We start from the raw sequence: 18,722 nt of genomic DNA on the forward strand, positions 1-18,722 counted from the left end.
CACTGTAGTTGCATAAACTGTTGCCTCATATGTGTTTATTTTCTTGTCATTTTTTTCTTTGTTGCGATGCCCCGATGTTTCCAGATCTCAACTAGTGTATGTTTTGTCAAAAAACAAAAGTAATGTGGACAACGCTTAACAATAATAAGACTTCCGTTTTAATACAACAGATCTATCCTCGAAAGAACTAAAACAACCAAATCAAAAGCCACTGCTGTTCTCAAACAAAAGATTTAATACAAGGTCTTCTGCACCACTCATAAACGTGTGTGATGAAACTTCTATAAAATCAGTTTGTTTCCACTGCATATTTTTTTTAGACAGGCTTGCAATTTATCCGACTGCATCACATACACTAACACAACACTAGCTACATTATAAACACGAAAACATATAGTAACAACATTGTAGCGCAGTATAAAGAGGAACAGCTTGGCTTAGTGAACCTGGATCTGAATCCTTCAACATTCAAACAGGTTATTTGAGACTTAAAACCATAAACATGGAGGCTTGAACGTTCCCACCAGGGTTAATGATACCTGTCGTGTGTGTTTTGAACTGTATTCTTCATCTTTGCAGCTGGTGTACGCAGAGTAAAGAGTCACACGAACACAAGTCAAACAGCTTGAGGCTGTTGAGTGTTAACAGCATTGTGGTGTGTTACAGTGCTCTGTTTGTGCTGCTGTTTGGTTTTATGGGTCCATCGAAGGTTTTCGCCTGTAGTTGAAACCTGGACACAACAGGGACATTGTGTTACTGCGTCACATCTTCCGAATACATCCTTTCCCAAAAAAAAAAAAAAACAATCTTCAAAAGCTTCGTATGATACAGTTCATGTTTCTCAGTGATGATATGCAGATGAAGTCCATGTGCGGTACCAGGTCCTGAAAGAAAACAGTGCAGAATGATGAATTTAGAGAAAGAAATGTGACAGAAAACTTGAATTCAATCAGATGTTTAGAAAACAGCTTGTTTGAAGAAATAGTCCAAACATTTGGTAAATATGCTTCTTTAGTTTCATGGAGAATTTAGATAAAAACATCTATATCACTGTCATTTTCAAAAAAAAAAGAATTACAGCACTGAAACAGTCCAGCACAAAATCCATGTTAAAACCACAAATTGTTGTTTTGTACGAATTAAACATGTGGGATACAACATGTATTATTTGTGAGCTTTAGAAGTAAAATTATAAATTATTCCTTTCAAATTTCATTTTTTCTCGATTCCATTTTTGACTAAAGATGACCAAATGAAACTGTTATATTGCCATACCACCAGACTACAGAGAAGATTCTTTCCTCAGATTGGCATTTTCACCATACACAATGACTGGGAAAGGAGCAGTTGTACAATGGTCACAAAGAGCCTGGACTGACTCTTTTTATCAGACCTGAATCCATTTTGTCCAATAACATTTGCAAAGTTGAGAGGATGGACCCCTATTTTATCCCACTCATGAGTGTGGAAAGTTAACAGTAAGTCAGCTGGAAAGACTCTACTGACTTGTGTGCAAAGAAAGAAAATATGCCCATTTACAAAAAATTCATCATTTCTTTAAATTATCTGTCGACACATCTTAAAGAGAACACATGAAATCTGCTCCTCACAACTCCATGTTCTGACATCTTTACAGGGAATGAGAGCAAGCGATCACCGGAGTGTTGATGTCAATATCTCTTACCCTGGTGAGCTATAAGAAGCCGGGTTGACCTGAGAGGTTAAAGAGGCAGAGACAGCTGACAGACCATTGGGAGAAGCTTCACGGCTTCCACTGTTTGGAGAGGAGTTTGATGAAACTGGAAGGAAAAGGAAAAAATCATAAACTCATATACAGACACGTATAGCACTAAAGATATGTTTTTGATCAATGTACAAATAAGCTCTGGAAAATAAGATGACAAATCAAAGTGTTTGGGTCATTTTGAATGCAGCACAGGCTCATTGTCAATAGCTGAGTGTAGGAGACAGCATTTACCTCCACCTGAAGCCAGAGGGCTGTAAGGTCTGGATGCTGAGGGCTGAAACAGTTTGAAAAAGAGAAAAGATGTGTAATTTACAACCAGACATTTCCTATGAAAATACCTGTAGGAACTTCTTATTTCTGGTTTCAATTGTGCTCTTAAGAAAATGTGGGTCAATCAATGTCAGCAGTGAAATCTCACATTACAGGATTAACAAGAGCAAAATAATGCAATAGCACAATACTGCATAATTAATATAGTGTTTGGGAAGCTACTTTGAAAGATTGGGAAGTTACTGTTCGCCAGTAGCTGAACTACAGCAACATACCACAATAAAGTCAAGTACTGTTTCATGCTAACTCCTGGAAGTAACGTTTTTTATCACTCACACAGGATGTCAAAATTAGGTTTTTGGGTATGTTACCACTTAGTTTAGGAAAGGGGAAGGAAACTACTAGAATAGCTCACTGGAAACACGAAATGATTTTGAAAATAGCTAAACTATAGATTAGCTATCCTACCACGACAAGAGTGCTGTTGCATAGAGCACTGCTGCTACTCTCCGACAATGGTGGTTGGCCTATTTTATCTTATGGCTAGACTGGTTCAGTCCAAAGTTCACATATACAACTACCAACACATCTAAAGTTCAATTATTAACATATTTTATCTTTTTTGTTTAATCTGTACACAAAAAGAAATGTAAAAATGCCAATTTGTTTATCATATCTGGCAACCCTCTGCTGTAGCCAGACAAAAAGTACCAATTCCAGGAAAAGTACCGTGACATATCTCCTCCTAAAACCACATCTTTTAACATTTCATTTGTCAACAAAAGTGATAAACTATTAATTAGATTTAGAGGTGTTGCCAGGTGTGTTTTTCCAGCTCGGGCGAAGCCAGGCTAGCTGTTTCCCCCCACTTCCAGTATTTATGCTAAGCTAGGCTAACAACATCATGACTCCAGCTTCACACGCAAGACACTGATACGAGAGGGGTGTTGATCTCAATCCTATATGGTTCCAAGTAAACACGAGATTAATGTTTCAGACAGCTAACCATTCTGGAGTTGTAGCTGTGTGATTTGACTGATAAAGCGGCCACCGGGCAGTAGATCCTCTTCTCCTTCTGACGCCGATTACAGAACCAGACTCGAACAACCTCCTTCTCCATGGCCAGCTGTTCTGAGATCAGGGTTATCTCCTCTGAGTTGGGCTTGGGGTTCTGAAAAGCCCCAAAAATGTTCATCAGTTGATGACATTTTAAAGTAATGTCTGCATCACATAATATTATTCGAAACATGAAAAATCTGAACTTTATATTATGAATAGTTTTAACTAATGAGTGAGAATATCTAAAGGCAGTTGTAAAACAGTCAGAAATATAATATCATTTATATATGAGAACTTATTTTTCATGTTTCTCTTCAGAATTAAGCAGACATGAATGCATAATGCGAAACAACTTTTCCTCTTTAATTTAGACAGCCGACTAGGCTTATTATAAAAACGTATTAAATATGGATTCAATCTTGAACTCACGTCAAGGAAACGTTTCTCCAGCGTCAGCTTGATGTTCGTTTCAATGCTTGTCCTCTTTTTCCGTTTGCGACCGTAGCCCTCAATCATGGGCGGCAGAGAGGTAGGGTTGGTTATTGAGTCAGAAGGTGAGTTCTCTAATGTGAAAACAAATACAACATGTATATTTATCATCTCTTCAGAACAGCAATAAAAATGTTCAAGTAGGAGCAGAATTAGTACTCAACACATTTTTGTGGTCTTAACACAGAAATCTATGCACACAGGTGTTTTTCTTTTTAGACTTAGGCATATCTGTCCTTCTAAAAAGTTTTTGTCTTTTATATTCTGATAGGGTTTTTCTAATTTTGTATTTTTTCTAATTATCTTGTGTGGACTGTCCTCTTGCAGGTCACCAGGGTGGAGTGGAGGCCGTGTCGCTTGGGCACTACTTGGTGATGCCTCGACCTGCTCAGTCCTCCTTCTGACTCCACATTCTTCTCATTTTATATAATTAATTTTTCCTCTGTTAAAAGTAAATTCCTTTGTTTTTCCACACTTAAATTGAGAGTCTAAGGACAGAAGATTTTGACAGAGGCACTGTGACTGTGATTTTGGGCTATATGAATAAAACTGATTTGATTATGAATATTGCTATAATCTCAAAAGGACCTCTTTCAGGTCAGTGTTTGGTTTGTCCATTCTGGGATACTGTAGAAACTTGGCAGCCAGGTGTGTATGAAAGGCTCATTCTAAGGTACTGGAAACACAACAATTCATAGTTTCTGGCAAACAAAAAAAACATAATTATTATATTATATTACATGTAATATATGCCAAAACTTCCCTCTAAATTCTACACACTTGACCCTTTCTAACACATCAACTATCATGCGTTTCCAGAATGTTCCCCTGATTCTGCAAAACTTGCCAGCATTGTAGCTGGTAAGACTGATGGCAATGGATAAAGGAGATATGCACTGATACATACACCAGTGTTATTATTTACATCTTACAATGCACTCCCAATAATTGATAATACTGAAAGTCAATACAATGTCTGGACTTTAACCAAGATATTCTTGCAGATTTAGGATTAAATTGTGGAAAATAATTCAGTTAAACCTCCCAAAAGAAACTTCTTTATTGAATTTTGGATTTGCTCTGCATGTTTTCTAGCTGCTTTTTTTCATATCAAGCCAGAATAATTATTGGTACTATGATTAAAAAGAAATGGTGGTGACTGTGTTGTACCTGCATCACTCAGCCATTTCTCCAGCAGAGGTTTGAGCTTGCACATGTTTTTGAAGCTGAGGTTGAGAGCCTCGAAGCGAGAGATCGTGGTCTGACTGAAATCATTCCCGTAAAGTTTTCCCATCGCGAGGCCCACGTCTCCCTGTGAGAGCACAAAAACAAATTAACAATATAAGTGCAGAAGTGTAGATAAAGGTTTTCTGAACTTCTGTTTCCAAGAACAAAAATGAACAGTCATGCACAAAGAACCCTAAATAAATATTTGCTATTAAATTATAATGTCACCACAAATATGTAGACAGCTTTTGGAAAACCTAATGCAAACAGAATGTGCAGAATCTTTACAGAATATGATGATATTTTAAGAAAGTGCAAAACCAAATATATGTCAGTAAAATTGTAACTTTTTTTTACTTTGGCAGAAAACAATGTATTCATAAAATACTATATTGCTTATAGTACAGAAAACACGTTTTTGGGGCCTTTAAAGGAAGACACAGAGGGTTGTATCCAGGGTGGAATTTTCGTCATTTTAGGGGAAAGGCCATTTGGCCTTCACTTTTTAGTGACCTTTTTTTAGGGGCACCAAGGCCACATGATATTTTTTGTAGTATCTCTTTTCGGTGTTGCACTTTGTAGACGGTCCCTGCCGTCTCACAGACGGCTGACCATAGAGACCAACGTTAATGTCCAGCCCGGAGGAGCTCGTTTTGATGAAAATACGGTTGTAGCTCGTTGTCTACCTTACTACGGCAGGAACGAGTCGTCGTTTGTGTTTAAACAATGTTTCGCTTATGAGTTATTGATCCGGGAAGTTCGAATCTGTGAATATATTTCCATTTTACCGAACTAAATCCTACCACATAAGTCAGTTACGTATCATATCAAAACCGGCTGCGCTCGCTCGCTGTGCTGTAAGTTTCGTTCTTCTGTTTTGAGACGCTGCTGCTGTTTGAGAGGCTTTCACGTGAGGTCATCGTGATGATGAGGCTCCACCTGCGCGAAACCGCGAACACAATGAAGTTACTGTGAGTGACTACTGTGCACTTGGGTGGCTGTAATTCAAGGCAAGCCCAGTACGCTGACCGGGCTAGGGGCACAAAGGCCACTGTGGCCGTACGATGATTTTTTTTCACGGGGTATCGAGGGGCTTCGGCCGTGGCCGCCGTAAAATTCCCACCCTGGTTGTATCTCTTATCTACCTGGGTGAAGCCCAGTTTGATGCGTCTTTGTTTGAATGCTTTGGCGAACTGCTCCAGTTCCTCCAGATCACTGGGTTCTTCTTGTGGTGGTACCGACATGTGCTTAGGCATCTGCAGGTGGGACATGTCCATGTGGTTCTCCACTGACGATGCTGCCAGACCAGAGCGACTCATCCCCTGAATCAGGGAAACATAACAGATAGAACATTTATGCTTTCCAGGTGATGTTAAATAGGCAACTCCCCCACAGGTTTTTAAGGTCAACAATCACTCTAATATAGTTTCTACAAGACTATACATTAAGTTGACTTACGGTGTTCAGATTTTTGCTTTCAGCTGCTATCCAGAGCTTTTGGACTCTACTGACATTGTTAGCCACTTTAGCACGTGTTCACAAATTCAGATCTGGTATTTGGCTCTTTGGTTCAGTCTTTAATTGTCCTGTTAGTGTAAGTGTTGTGCTACAGCTCAGTCTTTATCATCACAGCCTGTGCTGCCAGGGGTGGTTCCTCATATGGGCAAGATATCGCCCAGGACGTCATGCAAGCTAGAACCGCCACTGTGTGCTTCTATGAACTTGTGACACACTTGTTTCTATCCTGGCCAGTAGTGATTCAGTCTCACTACTTAGCCTTCAATAAGCTTGCTGCATGTGCACAAAAAAGCAGAATTGTACCTTTGTATCATAGTATGAAAGCTTGGTATGGTAAGTTAGCACCATTTCATGTAGAGCTACCTTTTCTAGTAGTACTAGTTCTTTAGTGTTCCTTTATGCCCAACAGTTAGCCATGAATGTACATTTGAACCTGAATTAAATGTTGTTATGGTCACTGAAACAGAAGCTGTAAATACAACACTGACACATGTTAGCAAACAGTTATTTGATCATTTACACATTCAGCAATTATGGAGCAACGTTATCATTCATGTATGACCAATAGCAGCACTGCCTTTATCTCTGTTTTTGGTCTCCACCAACTCCTAACAAAAATATCTGGCTCTTTAGCTGCTATCATAACCGCTGCTTTGTCTGTCTGCCTTTTGTGCTAGCACAGCTGATCAGTATAAAACCAAAACAATGGTTTAAATTTGTCAAGCTCCTTTGATTCTTGATGCACGATACTTTGTGGTGTTATGGGTTTACCTGTGGAGTCAGAGCGAGTCCAGGTTGATGCTGAAGGAGATTAGCCTGACTCTGGCCCGGAAGGGACAGCAGGTTCTGCTGCAGAAGGGCTGCAGAGGAAAACACAAGGTTTTTGATCGATTAGCCGAGATACTTCTGCTGCGTCTCAAGAAATTGCTCCAGCAAGTTACTCCTCCTAAAATTACAAATTCTTGTGTCTTCCCTCCAGTGGACTAGTTGCTGCCCTCTGCTGTCAGTACTGATGCTAAGCTAGGCTAACCAAGTCCTGACTCAGTGGCGGTTCTAGACCAGTTTTAATAGGGGGGCCAGGTTGGGGCTGGCTTTTTTGTTAGGGGGCACATAAACCCGGAAAAAAGGATAAATCCCTCATTCAGATAAAGCAGTGTTTACAATTTCAGCAATTTTGATTTGGTAGTAAACTGCTGAGACATTTTATTTCTGCCTTTCCCTTCAGAACAAAATCATTGCAAGAAATCTGTCATTGTTTTATTAATGCAGACTCCCTGTCAGGGGGTGCCACAGGGGGTCCAGACTCAGAGTTACGGGGGCACTGGCCCCTGTTGGCCCCCCCCTTAGAACCGCCCCTGTCCTGACTCCAGCTCTGTATTTAAGGCACAGACATGCAATGTGAATTATCTCATCTAAATCTTGGAAAGAAAGAAAATAGGTACTTGCTTTTCAAGATGTTGGACTATTTCCTACAGACAACACATAAGCGCTAATAAATTATGCTTTGTTAGCATGCCTGTGCAAGAAATCTGGTTAAGCATATTTCTAAAATGTCAGACTTCCTTGAAGGAAAGCAGAAATGTTTTCTTAAATTCATGATTTGAGCCTTAAGTCAGACAATAAGAAGTAATTCCTTGTTTCCTGTCTAATTCAGGCCCTGACCCAGCTGTGTTGCCATACTGTGTCATCAAAGTGGAAGTTTTTAAAGACCTTGGTGGCTGGTGGGGCTCTGGGAGAGCAGGAAGGAGGACGGAGATGACAGGTGAGATGGTGGCATCAGAACCAGCTGCTGCATGGGGTGGAGAGAGGTGAGCTCCTGGAGCACAAACACAATATAAACAACAAAATTAGCCTTATTTCAACAAAATCTTACTCTACATTTGTTCAATAACTAATTTTGATGACGGTCTTGGAAATCATGAAGTCTTACTCTGTATAGTAGTTACAATGACCAACAATGTACAGGATTCTTTGGTTCAGTGTATCACCAGTGATTTCATGGCAGCTATGTGTTAAGTTTTTTTTAAATGGCAAAATGAATGCAGCTGAGGCCTAGACATCTTCTATGTAAATTCCTAAAAAGAGTCAAACCGAGGAAGTTATATTAAATCTGGACACAGTGTTGGAGGAGGAGCCCCATTTTTCCTATGAAAGCTGCTCAGTGGCATGTTGAAGCCAAAAAAGCTCCACGCCCCGGCTAACTTCCGGTTTAGCACCCGGCTAACTTGAATGGGCAGGGTTCTCCCCAGACTGTGGAATAACGGCGCTGCGCCGCTATACTGCTAGCTCAGCGCCACTATACTCATTTTCAAATTAAGGTTTTTATTTCCTACTTTCCCCCGATGATTTTGCTCAAATCCTGATGATTTTGCTCAAATCTATAGGGCCCTATGATTTCCGCGATCATGGAATCGAGGACGATTTCACAGAATTGGCCGATGAAAACGGAATCTATTGTTTAACGCAGAATTTGACATAATTTCACTGAAATGCTGTTTTATTGTGGAAGAGCAACGTATGTCTGGGGAAAACTGCATGGGAGGAAGCAAAACTGGGTGGAACAACAAGTCCCCTCCACAGACTGAACTCCCCCGTCAAAACAATGTAAGCATGGCGAAGCGGCTTCCCACAGCTCTGTCTTCGTCGGCGAAAAAACTTAACCCCTCAGTACAGAGCCGAGCAGTTCCCGAACGACCTGTATGTGTCAGGTGAACTGTTGTTTTGCAAAGAAGCATACCTGAAAAATCATAATTAAAGGTGTAATGCGTGAGAGTTAGCCACCTGTCCGATTCATATTATCGGCATATGATACCAGAGTGACTGTTAACTGCTGCTAACAGTAGCTACTGTTAGCTAGCTAGCCCCATTAGGCACAGCCCTCTTAGCTGACTCTGCCTGGGCTGGGAGCTCAGAGGACAGGGGGAGGGTTGGTGTTTTCACTGCTAGCTGGTTAGTATGCTAAGTTGACATAACATTACGAGTATGATTTCTCATTTTGTTGGTCATCTTTGCTAATTTTTTTGATATTTGCAACTTTGAAAAAATTGTTCTGAAAATTTCAGAACAATTTTGGTATGCAAACATTTACTGGATCTGCCTGAGAGCTGACCATGTTTTTATTCAATGAAACCCAAATGAAACCCAAAATATACCGTCAGCTATGCGGAGTTGCGTGTCGCTGACGGTGAAATTTGAAAACAGCACCACTATACTGAAAATTTCTGGGGAGAACCCTGATGGGTATAAAATAATTTAATCATGGGGCTCTTCTAACTTTTACCACTTTTATTGGCCCGAATTGCTCAGACTCTGACGATTCAAAATCTACTTAAAAAATTCTAAATAATTTCAGGGGTGTTGTGATACTCCAAAAAATGTATCCATCCTTTGGGAAAAAGTAATTTCATATCTGTTTGAGCTGCAGTGCATCACGTGACGATGTAATTACACAATGTTTTTTGTCGAATTCAATGGCTTCAAAGCCTGGTGCTCTAACTTGGGTGTTGGTAAAACTCCAAAAACGCTGGATCCTACATTTCCCATCAGTTCTTGACTGTCTGTCTTACCCCTGTCAGCTGACCTCCAGACATCGGAGAGCTCTGCGTCAGGTGACATGTCTTCAGTGAGGAGCCTGAATGAGGCGAGTCGTGGAGATCCTCTGTCTTTATCTAAGAGAGCACAACATGACTGTGTTAACTCAGCATTATTAAGAATCCATCAAATAATAAAAGAGGATCAGTTTTGTAGAGCTGAAAGGACAGGAAACATTATGTGTGCATGATCTAAGGGTTAAACGAGTTGATGCTTACGTGTGTTTGACTGTGTACTGTGGAGAGACACTGCTAACACACACACACACACACACACACACACACACACGCACACACAGACTGACTCACTCCAGGACCAGTTTGGTGACTAAACATGATACAAAGAGTGATAGACTGTCTCCCTCCCCTTGTGCGAGCCAGTATTCAAATATCTTCCCCCACCTCACACACCAACCCCTAACCCCTGAAAGCCATGTCACTTCCTGAAACCACTTAAAGAAAAGACTCCAATTCCAAAAACAGTGTTTGGAGAGGTAATTCAAATAGCTGCAATGTATTTACATTGTTCCTACAGAGATGGCAGTCTTTGTTGACAACTGTGGGAGAGCAGGTAATTTATCCTGAGGATGTTAGCCGTCAAAAAGTCAGTTGAAACTTGTATCCTGGGAAAAGATTCAGTATCATTGACTGCAGGAGGCTTCAGGATATGTATGTTCCAGCGGAAATTGTTTTTGTGGAAATTGTGCTTTTCACTCAACATTTTTTGAGAACTCGAGTTGTAGAAATTGCCATTTTATGTGATTTTGCGCACACCCACAATTTCTAAGTGCTATGCCACTGTTATGTCAGACATAATGTCGGTGCTAACTACAAACAAAACTCATTACGTCATAACAATGTTTTGCGTTGAAAACCTGTATGTTGGAGTAAACATGTATGTACTGCTGTGATCCTACCCTCTCACCGAAGTTACATAGTGCAGAGAAGTGATGGGGGGTGCAGAGTGGCTGAGATAGAGACATCATTCACCTCATGATGACCCTTCAAATACTTTCAGTAATTTTGAAGCTGTTATTTTAAGGTTAAAAAAAAGTTACATAATGTTGCTTTAAGTACATTTATTGCCCGAAAATTACTTTTTATACTGAGGTATATTTAAAATCAGATGCTTTAAGAGTTATCGTTAAGTACTGTACCTATGGGTGACTTTCACTTTCACCAAAGAAATATGAACTGGATATCTTTATTTTTGTTCAACTGAATAAATCTGAGAAACGAACATCACTGTTTGGTTTAACTGCTTGTAACTGGAGCAGGGACTCAGTACATGTTGCTCTGCCACTGAAGAGACACAAGATGAAAAGGACCAAATGTTATCCATCCACTGCTGGAAATAAACTTAGACAAATGCTCTACATGTATATGTTATGTTTGACTGAAAAACGGAGTGATCATCTATTTTCTGTGATTTTTAAAAAATAAATCGGATATTGGTGGGGTTTTTTAATTGTTTTTTTTCAAAGATTTGCCCTCAGTCAGTCAGTGATCTAAAACAGGCCTATTCAACTGCTGGTGTGTAGGCAGAATGTGGCCCTATAATTGGTCCATGCATTAGTTCTGTCTGTTGCCAAGCAATGAAATACTCTCTTTTCATTAAAACATTTTTAGGCTGTTGGAGCAGAAATAATTCAGGAAAGTCTGATACAAAAGGTGCATTGTTTTTTTCATTTACTTTTGTATACATAACATTTCTTTTTCAGTTGTGAAAACTAATGAGCATACAGGAGGTCAGACATAGTGTAAGAAAATCAAATTTAGCCCTTCTAAAACAGTAGATGAGAAAGCCTAGAAAGAAAAATGTTGGTTTTGGTGTTTTCATAAAAATTGTTGACAATAACTACAACATAGAGCGCCAGATTTATCATTTAAATGTCAAATCAATAAGACTTCTATTCTGGTAACAGGATCCTTGTGGTTTGGTCAACAGTTGCTGGCAGTTTCACTCACTCCAAAAGGGAAAAATGCTTAAATAGATGCTACACATCTATGATCATCATGATGAATGTTTGCCCTGAAAAGACATTATGAAAATGTTGCATGACATCAGTTTCACCAGCTCTGCAGCTTACAAACAGACTATGTCTGTACATGCAGGAAACAGACAAACAGGAAACGGATACTGGTTACTACACGTTAAACAAAACAATCGGGATCTTCCTGATGACAGAGGCCTCATTCATAAAAGTTCAGTAAGTTAATAAAAATCTGTTACTCACTTGTCTGTTGAAGTCAATCCCATTTTGCTCTGAATGTCAGATGAGAGAGAGAGATTCAGATTTTTGAAATGACAAATCAAATCATATACAGATTATATTAAGTCTATTAGCTTTCAATGTTGGCTACATGTGAACATGTGACACCTGATTTGCAATCAGTTCTTTCTTTAAACTATTATTTCACCACTTAATCATACTTGCTTTACGGCTACAATCACAACATTTCCAAATTGGACCCATACATGTTAGTCCAGACAAATCAAATCAAACAGAGAAAAATATTACAGAAAAACAGACATTCCAAGCAGTTTGCTGAGCAGCATTTGAAGATAAACACATTACAGGAAGACACTGTCTCTGACATGGAGCTAAGCTAAATGGTTAAAGATGGATATGAAACATGTAACATCAGAATAAAATGCAGACTGCAGGCAGTTTTTAGTTGGCTGTTAACAAGTTAAATGCCTTGTAAACCATTTATCATGTAATTGTTTATTGTAAAGTTGTAGATGATGTTTATAAACCTATACAATTATATGATAAATGGTTTATAGAGCATTTTATTGTTTGTGTACAGTCAAATGTGTTTATTCATTAACCATAAATGTACCATTTGTTAATATAGATATTGTTTTATTTTGTCAAATTCATATCGTGAACATGAAGAAATACAAAAAGATATTATATTATTAATTAATATTATTGATACAAACTGGGACCGTAACGTAATATGAAAAATACATTCAACATTCAACTGATACTACTCAAGTATTCAGTGCTCAATTACATTCTTAAAAAGTAACTAAGTGGATTACATGTTGTAATGCATACTTGGGTAGCATAAGAAATGACTTAATTCCAGTAATTTTAGTATATGTGATTAGTTACTGCTACGTACTGAGAATAAATTACAGTGATCCTACCCACAGTTATGTACAGATTTAGAAAAAAATAAAATAGGAATCTATGTAAAAGTCTTTTCAAGAAGTGAGTTTTCCTCCTGACGTTTTCATCATTCAGTGTTGTTGTATGTGGAGAGGATGGGCTGATAGAGCAGCAGAGTTCAAAGGTGTGCTCGATAAGCTCCCATCATTTGAATTTCAAATGGGGCCTTTGCAAGTGTGTGTGTGTGTGTGTGTGTGTGTGTGTGTGTGTGTGTGTGTGCGTGTGCGTGTGCGTGTGTGTGAGAGAAAGAGAGAGACAAAAAAAAGAGAGAGAGAGGCAGTGAGCTGCTGGAGACACTCAATGCAAATATACCTATAAACCCCCTCCACACACACACACACACACACACACACACGTACACACACACACACACACACACACACACACACATATATACACACACACACACTCCCCCGCTCCAACCAACTATGTCACTGCCCCCCAGCACAACCAGCTTCACGGCCAAACTTCCAGTATGGAAATGACCAAGACATGCAAATCAGCTCAGAGCACAGGAAGCCTGCTAGAACTGCATCTGCACACACACACACACACACACACATACACGGTTGCACAAAAGTCAGTCAAAATGTTTTCACTTTAGCCGGCTGTTCTATCCTCTGCTCCATCTGTTAGTCCAAAAAATTGATAGATTCCTCTTGAATTATTGTAAACTAGGAACAAGTTTTTATTCATGTCGACCATGTTTGAAATTAATTGATCATGTTTAACAATTAAAATATAGGCAAGAAAACAAGACAAACAAGATCAGTTCCAGCAAATTATTATAATAAGGCAATCTGTGTTTGAAATGAGTAAGAGGTCAAAAACATTCATCTCTGCGGTGAAGTGAAGTGATCTCAACCCTTTGGCACAACAATCTCTTTGACTTAAGTTTGTCTTCAGGGCTGGATATCATATTTCTGCAGTATAAACTCAGTCACAGAAGCTGTAGATCAATCCTACACCCTAATGCTGGTGTTAGAACATTCTAACATTTGAACACAAATATCTGTACTTTCTACTCGTTAAATTTGTTTAAAACAGGATTGCTACTTCTGTTTGAATGCATTGCTCCCTCACTCGCTGCATCATGCAGGGCAGACGTGGTGAGACGAAATCACACAAAAGACATAACAATACAGCAACAGACTGAGAATTGTGAGAAAAGGCATGTTAGTGTCTCGTATCTGCAGGAACCCTGCAGCCCTCTGCCCGAATTTTATTACTCTCTCAGTTTGCTGGCTTGGGGGGTTTACCAACCCAAAATGTCAGTATTTGACTGCTGGGAATGAGACTCAACAATCATCTATCTTTGTGGTGCGTTCACGAACAGCATGGACAAATCCTACTGATTCTACCTTTAGGTTTAGTAGTTTACCTCCTCCGGTGTACATCAACAGCAACCTGAAATGTCCAGCAGACTTCATACACATAATGACTTCTTTGGGCATACTTCGTTTTTGTCACTTTTCTAGCTTGAACACACAACATAATTAAATCCTGCATACAAGGCGTTATTTAAAATGGCTTGATTATTCAGTTATGGAAAAAAGATATATATTTCTGTGTTTTTATTATTAACTCATTAATATTTTAGAAATTACAATTCTGAGTTTGAATTTCTTCTACAAAACTACATAGTGCCCCTTTAACAGAAAAAGAGCTGAAGTCATAAACAGATCATCATGACACAAGACCGTCTGAGGAAAATGATTAAGTGCTAATTTATTAGACACCTCTCACTAAAACTAATACAACAGTCATGTACTTAATCTGCTGTTAATGAAGGTTTTGATGTTCTTTTTTTGTTAAAACTGTTTTAAAGAGGTACTCAAGTTTGGGTGTAACTGAACTCTTTTGATTCTCAAGCTAATTTAAAAAACATGCATAAAGCTACAAAAAAAAATTAAAATGTGAATTCAGTGACAGGTTTTTACAGAGAAGTGGAGCATCTTCATTTTATTTTTAGAAATCCCGCAAGGTAATCCTACCTCCTACAAATAAAGTTTAAATACCAAGAATGTGCAACAGTGAATACATTTTGCCATCTGAATGTGTTTTTTATCAACATTGTGATTTAACTATGGGCTGCTACCATGGATGCAGGAACTAGGGGTGCTGAGGGGGCAGCAGCACCACCTAAAACAAGGCTATAACATATGTTATAACTGGGGAATTTCTCTCTCTCTCTCTTCATCTCCTTGCTTTGACCTATAAAATGTCGGTGTTTGCCGCCTGCTGTCGTGTAGAGCATTCTCAAATTGTTGAATATTATTTGTTAATCAAATTGATACAAAAAAACATGAACGTTGTGATCCATTTCCAATGACTCATTATAAGGACTGACCCCCGGAACCCCCAATTTTGACTGACTTCCTGCCTCCCTAACTGCTATTGGCTGGGGGGAAGAGCATTTAATTTTTTATTTTTTTTTTTATGTATGCAAATACACAAAGACTTGACAACAAACATAAACTTGAAATTGAATCTAAATGTTTTAGACTTATCTGCAAGGTGGCAAAAAAACCCCAAACTGTTGTTTCCTCTACAGTATTTGCTCAAAGCGTGTAAAACATAATCCATTTTTCATAGTTATTTTCACAGCGGTTTGTTAAAGTTAGTGAAAGAAAGCATGAGACTAGATGTCCTATTATTATTAACATTATTCATGATTTGCCCTGACCATAATAAAGTGCGTCCCCTTTACTCTGGTGTCTGACATTTAAGATCACCATCCACTCTGAAAACCAGTGAAAACCACTCAACAAGGTGTTGGTACAGATTCAACATGAACACTGCAGGTTCAAAACGTTACTCCTCCAATCTGCTGTATTTGACGCGATTTCAAAACACTTTGATGGTTGTAGAGTTAAAGGGTTAGTCCATCCAAATTACAAAAAAAATATTTTCTCTCACCTGCCTCTTATAATATCTCTCTATGCAGACAGTTTTGTTTTATTTGTTTCATTTTGTCCAGCTTCACGAATGTAATATGACATTTAAAAGATTCAGCAGTCAATTCATTTCTTCAGCTGACATGTCTCTTGTTTGCATGGTCAAACATGTGTCACCAATTTTTTAAACAGTTTCTTTAAAAGGTTCCAATAAAAACTGTGAAGCTACACAAACTTATTGCTGCCACACCAGAAGAAGAAAAAAATGGATCAGTGTCCTGTCACAACATGAAGAGTTTTTGGTTATAAGAAGATATTGTCATATAACAGGATAAAAACGTATTATGGTACAACAAAAAACCTTACTTGTCCTTACATTATACTATTTATCTTGTTTTAACAGAAAACGTTTCACATTATAACGAGACATTTTCGCACTATATAATCATGTTATAATGTGTAACAACAACACATTAAAACATAAAACATTATGACATAGTAATTTATTCTTATAAAACATTAGAACAAAATATGTTCACATATTATCTCGCTGTTACACGAAGTGTCTTGTGTAAAATATTTTTACTATTATATTAGCAACACTTATATTGCTTTGTACAAGGAACTTTTCTTGTCATAACTTTTTCTATTTATGTTGTTATAAAGTGAAATGTTTCACATTTAACTTGATTATTGTTATAACATAAAACATCTCTCATCATAACATGATATTCTCACTAATATGTAACATTTATGGTATAACAATACTTAAAAAAAAACAGTTTCACATTGTAATAACATAAATAGTACATTGTTATAACAAGAAAAGTTTCTGGTAAAATAGTTTGTATAATGCAACATGAAAAAGTCTTGTTATACTGTGAAAAACATCCTGTTATAACAATAAACTATAACAATAACTTTTTCATTTTATGACGTGATACTAATCTCTTTTTCTTTTTCTGGCGTGGCAGCAATGCACTACTGTACAGAGTAACTTCGACATTTTATCAAAAAGACACATTTCTGTTGATTATTTTAATGTAGTTTTTTGATGCTGAGAGCAACACAGACAGTGTTGCATTCCACTCCATTGTATTAGAGGGGAGGCATACATGTTAGAGACAGAACTATCAAATCCTGGACAAACAAAACCAAAAGTATCCTCATGTAGAGATGCTATGAGACATCAGTGAGAAAACAAAACCAGATGTGATTTAGCCTGGTTCAACTACGATTAATACAAAATTAGACTCAGCGTTCCAGAAAAAAGTGCATCTGCGGCACCTGTCACTATACTGATACTCTGACAGATAGTTTAATTTAGCACTTTCATGAAACAGAGCCATTCACTTCCCTCACACAACCATTGTCTACAAAAAGTTCCACTTTTTCTGTTTTGCTGGTTCCTGGTTTTTGTTTTGTGGCCTGTTGTCGTCCTCAGCCCCCAGATAGCAGCCAGCCTTTCTCTGCAAACAGCCTCAGGTGCATCCTGGTATAGCAACCAACTGCCACTACACACACACACACACACATACACACACATACACACACACGGCTCCCTATACGAAACAGGAGCAGATCAAAACGCTTCTTGTTTGGCTTCTATTTTTACCACTGACAGGCACCAAGTTGGGAACAATTTGTTGGTTAATATCTTCTGTATGTTGAAGTTTGATAAAGCTGTTTTACTTGAATACAGTAAAAAAATAAATAAAAAATCCTAAAAACCAGATGTAAATAGCTGCTGCAAATTTCACTGAGCAGTGACCAAAGTACCAGTAGAATTAGACATTGAAAGTGTTTTGAAGAAATGTTTGCCACCTTAAATTCAATTAATATCCTGTCAAGGTGATTAAGACTATAGTATGTAAGAGAATATTACTCATTAAAACACAAGCAAACTTCCTGTAATGCACTAAAAAAAAGACGAAAAATCAGACTCTGAAATAAGAGAACAAACTTATTGACATTCTTCAGGTGTGCAGACAATAAACACACTTTCTGTGGAAGTCCAACAGCGACAGAATAAACAGAGCAATCTTTCCTGAGTCACCTCTGTGTGTTGACAGGATTCACCTGTGTTTATGTGCACCATGAGCAGCGTGAAAATATCCTTACCTGCCTGGTCAGCCTGAGCCTCCGACTGCTCCACCGTGTCTGTGCTCATCTTAATATCTGTAATGATAAATACAGCTGATTTTCCTACAGGATTGTAACTTTAACCAGGACAGTGAAGCACTCAGGCCACCCAGGAAAATGATCTTGAGTTTATTCTAATGCGCCCTCCCCTCCACAGCACCGCACAAGCTGTACGCTCACCTGTGTGAGAACTAGCAGTAATATTCATGGGGACGACAGACATAAAGCCTTATCACAGTCATCTCCATGTGAAGTCACCACACCTCATATTAACTCTTATTAAATAGTGAAGATCTTAAAAACCCATTGGTTATCCAGTAAAGGAGGAGTGACTCACCTCAGACAGACTAACCGGTTGTGTTGCTCCAGCTGACGTCCGTCTATCTGATTATTCAAAATGAAGCTACAAGTATTGGGATAAAAAGTTTTGGAAATCCACGGCAGCTCATCAGCATTTTCCTAAGTGGAGAAACGTTCACCTCTGCAGTACACCCTGCGCTGCCTTATAGGCTTATTTGCATATGCCTCAGAGTGTCCTATCCAGCTTCAGACTGTTTGCATAAAACAACAATGGGGTTACTGCAAATTACTGCGTGTGTGT

At 38.5% G+C, this 18,722-nt stretch overlaps 1 protein-coding gene and 1 long non-coding RNA gene across 2 annotated transcripts; one reads left to right on the forward strand and one right to left on the reverse strand.

Annotated features, from left to right (window-relative positions):
• Positions 1 to 135: 135 nt before the first annotated feature.
• Positions 136 to 18,594, reverse strand: pou2f3 (POU class 2 homeobox 3). The gene is made up of 13 exons (XM_030438863.1): positions 18,459 to 18,594; positions 18,101 to 18,157; positions 12,138 to 12,166; positions 9,877 to 9,978; positions 8,021 to 8,126; positions 7,082 to 7,170; positions 5,938 to 6,114; positions 4,736 to 4,877; positions 3,506 to 3,639; positions 3,024 to 3,188; positions 1,979 to 2,021; positions 1,685 to 1,799; positions 136 to 884 (listed from the first exon to the last, which is right to left on the reverse strand). Exons 2-13 carry the CDS (start codon positions 18,147 to 18,149, stop codon positions 842 to 844), a joined length of 1,194 nt encoding a protein of 397 aa, XP_030294723.1. The 5' UTR covers positions 18,150 to 18,157; positions 18,459 to 18,594; the 3' UTR covers positions 136 to 841.
• Positions 5,645 to 9,998, forward strand: LOC115594663 (uncharacterized). The gene is made up of 3 exons (XR_003986542.1): positions 5,645 to 5,763; positions 7,965 to 8,118; positions 9,886 to 9,998. It is a non-coding gene; the product is annotated as an uncharacterized LOC115594663 (long non-coding RNA).
• Positions 18,595 to 18,722: the final 128 nt, after the last annotated feature.

This window comes from Sparus aurata, chromosome 13, assembly GCF_900880675.1.
Source record: "Sparus aurata chromosome 13, fSpaAur1.1, whole genome shotgun sequence".
In the NCBI taxonomy this organism is placed as follows: Eukaryota; Metazoa; Chordata; class Actinopteri; order Spariformes; family Sparidae; genus Sparus; species Sparus aurata.